This window comes from Perkinsus marinus (assembly GCF_000006405.1).
Source record: "Perkinsus marinus ATCC 50983 genomic scaffold scf_1104296958776, whole genome shotgun sequence".
NCBI lineage: Eukaryota > Perkinsozoa > Perkinsida > Perkinsidae > Perkinsus > Perkinsus marinus.
This window is the reverse complement of record NW_003206626.1, coordinates 111,163-116,934: the sequence shown is the minus strand read 5'-3', so window position 1 is coordinate 116,934 and position 5,772 is coordinate 111,163. Positions and strand designations below refer to the sequence as shown.

The 5,772-nt window shown below is 48.0% G+C and overlaps 1 protein-coding gene across 1 annotated transcript in view; it reads left to right on the top strand.

Annotated features, from left to right (window-relative positions):
• The window catches only part of Pmar_PMAR029529 (structural maintenance of chromosome, putative), a gene marked incomplete at both ends in the record, with an annotated part of 5,863 nt that extends 1,591 nt beyond the window's left edge, over positions 1-4,272 (top strand). The window contains 25 exons of the mRNA XM_002773504.1: positions 79-227; positions 276-410; positions 455-540; positions 594-667; positions 719-800; positions 847-931; positions 972-1,041; positions 1,188-1,298; positions 1,350-1,442; positions 1,495-1,567; positions 1,610-1,695; positions 2,011-2,097; positions 2,250-2,366; positions 2,597-2,671; positions 2,720-2,794; positions 2,842-2,919; positions 3,000-3,062; positions 3,115-3,233; positions 3,278-3,336; positions 3,385-3,470; positions 3,524-3,583; positions 3,636-3,740; positions 3,785-3,897; positions 3,940-4,085; positions 4,133-4,272. Of these exons, the coding sequence (XP_002773550.1) occupies positions 79-227; positions 276-410; positions 455-540; positions 594-667; positions 719-800; positions 847-931; positions 972-1,041; positions 1,188-1,298; positions 1,350-1,442; positions 1,495-1,567; positions 1,610-1,695; positions 2,011-2,097; positions 2,250-2,366; positions 2,597-2,671; positions 2,720-2,794; positions 2,842-2,919; positions 3,000-3,062; positions 3,115-3,233; positions 3,278-3,336; positions 3,385-3,470; positions 3,524-3,583; positions 3,636-3,740; positions 3,785-3,897; positions 3,940-4,085; positions 4,133-4,272 (2,367 nt within the window). The remainder of the gene's footprint in view (positions 1-78; positions 228-275; positions 411-454; positions 541-593; positions 668-718; positions 801-846; positions 932-971; positions 1,042-1,187; positions 1,299-1,349; positions 1,443-1,494; positions 1,568-1,609; positions 1,696-2,010; positions 2,098-2,249; positions 2,367-2,596; positions 2,672-2,719; positions 2,795-2,841; positions 2,920-2,999; positions 3,063-3,114; positions 3,234-3,277; positions 3,337-3,384; positions 3,471-3,523; positions 3,584-3,635; positions 3,741-3,784; positions 3,898-3,939; positions 4,086-4,132) is intronic.
• Positions 4,273-5,772: the final 1,500 nt, after the last annotated feature.

Sequence of the window (5,772 nt, the reverse complement as noted above, 5' to 3'; positions counted from 1 at the left end):
CTGAAAACCCATAAGGAAGATGTGGGATGGGCTCAATGAGCTCGGTGAACTCTGATAATGGACGTCGTCTCCTTTTAGTTGGTGACGAAACGCAGGAGGAGGGATGAGATCAAAGGGTCGGGGGAGAAGAAGGACTGGACGAGGATGATGAAGGAGAAGGCGGCACTTGAGAAGAGGATTGATGAGCTCAATGAGAAGAAAGCTGCCACGGGATACGACAGAGATAGGTGGGCAAATGTGATTGCTCTTTCTGGTTAGGAATGTTCTCCTTACAGATTTCGAGATCTACGTAACGAACTTGGGCGTTTGGAGGCACGGTTGGAGCGGCTCATTGAAGATAAGCAGAGGCTTTATTCGGAGGTCCGCAATAGGGTAGAATTCCAGTATGACTCTCCAGGAGGGTTTGACAGGTGAGGACTCTCTGTGCGCCTTGTTCGGTCACTGCATGGGGTAGGTCTAGAGTGAAGGGTGTGTGTGCCAAGCTATTTGATGTTAAGCAGGAGTATGCGGAATACGCGAGAGCTTTGGAAGTGGCAGCGGGTGAGCAAATCTGAGCCTATTTCCTATATGGGTGTAGGGACTTGTTGTCGTAGGGTCGAAGCTCTATCACATCTGTGTTGACGATCCTCAAACGGCTAAGATATTAATGTCAGATCCAAGCAGCAGGGTGAGTCGGGATAGATTTTCGAATGCTAGACTACTGTGTGCTCCTCCTTAGCAAATGAGAAGACGACAGAATTTCGTACCGCTGTCGAAAATCCAGACTAGAATTCCCACGCCCCAACAGATTTCTGGAGCGAGTAAGTTAGCAGTAGTTGTATAAGACAATGTGATGAACTTCCTCAGAGCGAGCAGCAGCTAGTGTGAATGGTGAATGTGTGCCGGCTCTTGATGCAGTAGACTGCCCGGAGTGCTACACCAAAGTCGTAGAGTAAGTGTCATGGTCACCATCTAGTGGGACACTGTGACAGGTACCTTTTTGGAGCTACTTTCTTATGCGATACGTCGGACACTGGGAAAGCTGTCACCTTCCACCCACAGGTTGGTTGGTGCGTGAACAGGATGATGAGAGAACCGTGGATATGTGACTTGTTGTCAAGCCAATTCCCATGAAGCTGACGATATAGGCATTTTGTGTCGCCCAAGTTTTGATCTCCTCGTGCGAGAGGAGGAAAGTGATCTGTTAGGTGAAGGCCAAGTCAGTGACTAAGGATGGAGATTCTTACGACCCCTCTGGCAGTCTTACAGGAGGAAGCAGCTCTAATGGCAACGACTACAGCGTATTGAGAACACTCTGTGTGAGTTCATGCCCTGTGATCAACGGCTAATGATCAAGGTTTATTTCTTAGGAGCACTTTGCTCGGTGCAGGGAGGAGAGGCAGTTGAATGGCGATATAGAGCAGCTAAATGTGGAGATTAGCAGGCATCAGAAGTCTAAGGGGGTGAGTGGTCGCTGACCGGCTCCTCGGAATCCTCGTAGTGGTTTCGTAGTAGGCATGGGAGAACATTGACCGAGAGCAGCGAGATTTGGATTCTCAGTTGGGCAGTGTTAGCTGCAGAATCACAAGTAAGCGTATCTTTCTAGTTTGTGGCGTGTGAGCCGCATTAGGTCATCCTTACCACACATTGCATCAAGAGATAGAGGAACTCAGTGTTCAGATTGAGGAGCATGAGAAATCTATAGAGGAGTTGGAGGTGGGGACAATAGTGATCAGGACTGAATAAGTTCTTGAGGAAGGAAGAATCGATTGTTGCCTCGTTACTGCGATTAGGGGAATTGCCGAAAATGTGGGGAAATATGCACATGGTCAACTACATGTGTTGGTGACAATACGAACATTCTCAGGAAATTTTGGGAAATTCTTATGGTTTTTGTACATTCCTACTCGAATACTATAATCAGTGGGAAAGCACTCGAGCTTAGCTGAAAAGCGAGAAAGTATTCCAACACTATTTGCCGATCTCAAATGTGACACGCATTACATGAGCTAGTTGGGATTGGTGTGGTAGGTGGAGAAGGAGCGGTTGGCAGCTGAGGTGGGCCGCCTGCAAGAGGAGGTAGCTAGCCTTGGAGGGAATCAGGAAGAGCAGATAAGGGTAAGTAGCCAGGCGTATTGACAGTCTATCCCTGTGAAATCGTTCCCCGGTTCGTCAATGCTCCCTAGCTCCCTTAAGTCGGTCGTATGTGACATGGTGCTGCATGAGGCAGTCGTGTTTCCATCGATAGAGCGGAGATTGTCTGGTGTCAGAAATTAAAGGAGGAAATAGAGCGAGTGAAAGCTGAGGAGAGCAGCCTCCGAGGGCAACAGGAGGCGCAAGCTGCGAAGGTTGGCGATATGGAGATGGAGAAGGAGTCCATTGAGCGGGTAGCCATCAACGTTAATATTCCACCCTTTCTGAAACGCATTTGACATGAGACTCTTCCGAAGCTGAAATCCAAGAGGTCAGCCACTCGATGGTGCTCGGTGCCTCTACTGAGGTGCAGCTACCATGGAAAACGTTCCTGTGCTCTTCTCTTAACGAGTTTCTTGATTTGCTGAGTTTTCCACTGACCGATTCTTTGAACTGTTGGGATTGCTGATGTAACATATGTTAGGATGTAGAAGCACTAGAGGCTAGCATCTCGGGTCAGGCATTGGAAGAGTTGCGGGGCGAGCTGGAAGGTCTACAGGTGAGCTCGTTGGGCACTGTTGTAGATGAGATACACTATATGTCTTAGGCGGCTCATGAACGTAGTAAGGAGAAACACCAAGCAATAGAGGACAAGTTGGCGGGCATGAACCAAAGTCGACAAGTATGTCTAAACTCCTTCCGGGCGATATTGACGTTGATTTGCTGCAGACTGTGCAAGATGATATTGACGCATTAGAGGCCAAGTTGGTGGAATTGAAAGAGTCTAAAGCAGCTGCCGAATCGGAAGTAGGTTTCCACTCCTGTGTATTGCTGAGGGCTGTGTGATGTTCGCTTGACGCTGCTTTGCTTCATGTGTTGTACTGTAGGTAAAGAGGCAGACGAAGAGCTTGTCAGAACTGCAAGCTGCACTCAACGCGACGGGCGATCGAGTGAGTCATGACTATCAAAGGCTTATGCTTGTTTGTACCTCTCGGTTTTCAGCTTGATAAGCTGGAGAGCGATCGGCCATGGATTAGTCGGGAGAAAGCGGGCTTTGGAGTCGACGGCTCAGAATGGGATTTCGACGCATCCGAGCTGGACTTGCGGCAGAGTCAAAAACAGTAGGGTCAGTCACCCTTGAACGTTTTCCCCATTTTTGTACCAGATTAGCGAAGTACGAGAAGGACCAGAAGGAGGCCGGTCGAGACCTCAACAAGAAAGCAGGTGAGTTGAGCCGTCAATGGTCAGTATCCTGGGCTGAGCTGTCCTCAGGCATGCAATATGAGCAATCTAAAGTTGCTGCACAGAAGCTTATAGCAGATAAGGAGACGACTCTGGCTGAAAAGCGCGAGATTGAGGTGACTGATAACAGCATACTCCGCGGACTTGTTCAGGACGGTGTTTTTGTCAGCGCTTCCGAGATAGTCTAGACGATCGGAAGAGTGAGGAATTGACTCGTACAGTGCAGCAGGTGAGTCGGCATTCCCCCTGGACGACTACCACCAGTATCATCATCAGTCTAGGTGAACAAATGGTTTGGTGGCATCTTCCGCTCCCTCTTGCCCAACGTTAATGCTAAGCTTTCTCCACCAGCGGGAATGACTCAGCTGGAAGGCCTCGAATTGAAAGTAGCTGACTAGAGGGCACTGATATGTATCGCAGGTCTTCGTAGGTCCAACTCGGCTCAGTGTGGAAGGAATCACTCACTGAGCTGAGTGGTGGTCAGAAGTCACTATTGGCTTTGTCGTTGGTGCTTGCTCTGCTCAAGTTCAATCCAGCTCCAATGTAGAAGTAATTTGTTTTTGTTATTATGGAAGGTCTCGGCAGGTATATTCTTGACGAAGTAGACGCAGCCCTCGATGTTAGTCATACGACGAACATTGGTCGAATGATCAAGGAGTACTTTCCCCAAGCTCAGTTCATCATAGTCAGCCTCAAGGACGGCATGTTTAATAACGCCAATGTCCTCTTCCGTACTCCGAATACTTTCTCGACGTACGGTAGCGTCGCCATTGTTCAGGAACTCGATTCGTTGATGGGACTTCGGCAGTATCTAGGACTGAGCTGAAGAATAACGGCAGCTCATCCACCTCGAGTTCTCCTGCTGGTCAGAATGCTAGAGGAAAGAAGCGAAGGGCCGCTGATGCACTACAAGACTAGAATTAATCGGCAGACGAATATTTTAAGTGCATTGATCTCAACACCAACGGTCTCGAGTTACCAGTGTGAAGTCGGAATGAATTTGAGCGTGGTTGTGGTGATTGAGCCTCTTCTGCCTTGCCGGGAGAGTCTCTCCTTATTCTTGATGAGAGTCTGCTTCACCAGATTTGCGCTGGATGAGAAGTATGATGAGACACGGCTGCGTTAATACTTGTCAATATGTACAGATGCGTTATCTCTCTAGCCCCTGCTGCGTTACGTATTAGTATTGCTGATAACTGAGTCGATATCATCATCAGGGTACTCCTATCTCAGTACGGTTATCAAGTTCACAATTGCCGTTTGTGTATTTGATAGAACTCGCATAGATTCGTACAGAGTATCGGTGACTATTATAGCCAGGCTATTGCCTATCCACTCGGGACGACCATTTGAAAGAGTCACTTCCAGCTCAAGTGATCCTGACGTTTTTCTCTGATTTTGGTATTTACGGGTTTTTCATGAGGCACACTCCTTCATTACCGATGCCCTCGGCCGGTGAGTACTCCAAAAAACCCAATTTCAACATTTTCGATCTCCTTCGCATGCGTCTATCGTGTGAATTTTTCTCGTATTATATTATATTTATATATCCATGTCTGTATTTGACATCAATATAAATAGTGGTATCATAACGTATGGTATTGCAACTTATTAATTCAATCTATTTATAAAAACTCTAGTGCTGTTGAGGCTAGCCAATCTGGTTAGGGTATAAGGTCTAGGAGTAAATCCTTCACATGTGAGCCTTGTTGGGAGTCAATTAAAGGGACATCGCGGCACTGGGGAAGACTTGTATTGTAGGGCCGTGAGATGATTGCAAAATCCCGGCTGGCTTTCATTTAGACGTTCTCCCCTCGAGAGCTCACGTTGCCCAGGATGTGTGGAATCTCGTACTCCTTCTTGGTTTTGAGTTCTCCTTTCTAAGATATGGTGACGTATAATCAACTCAACGAAGCGTGTAGACTCATGTCTACTTCCACTACAGAACAGCCGCTCACTGCAGCAGCTCTTTTAGCCAGACTTTGTGCGATCTCCATGAAGCCATTGCCTGACAATAAGCATCTTCTTACTGTCCTTGGTGAGTGTTGTCTCACTTGATATTCTTCGTTACGTGTGTCGTTTACCTAGGGCAAATCATTCTCTTCCCACGACGACCGATAACAGTCGACTGGGAGACTCTGATGGAAGCATCAGGAGTCCCTCATGATGCCGGTGGACTATTCAACCGCCTCACTCAAGTTGGTGTGACTCCGACCAGGGAGGCGTGGCGGGGCATTGCGATGCTCACGTGTCGGTTTATGACCCAGGCTTTTGGTAGCGACCTCGCCTTCGACTTCATCGGCGGTGCTAATGCTTGCTTTGTACTCGTACAGTCTGATCCAGAATCCTCAAACCTAGTAGCTATCTTTGGTAATCTTAAGACCCTGCCGCCTCCAGTCAAGCGTACGGCCTCTCCGC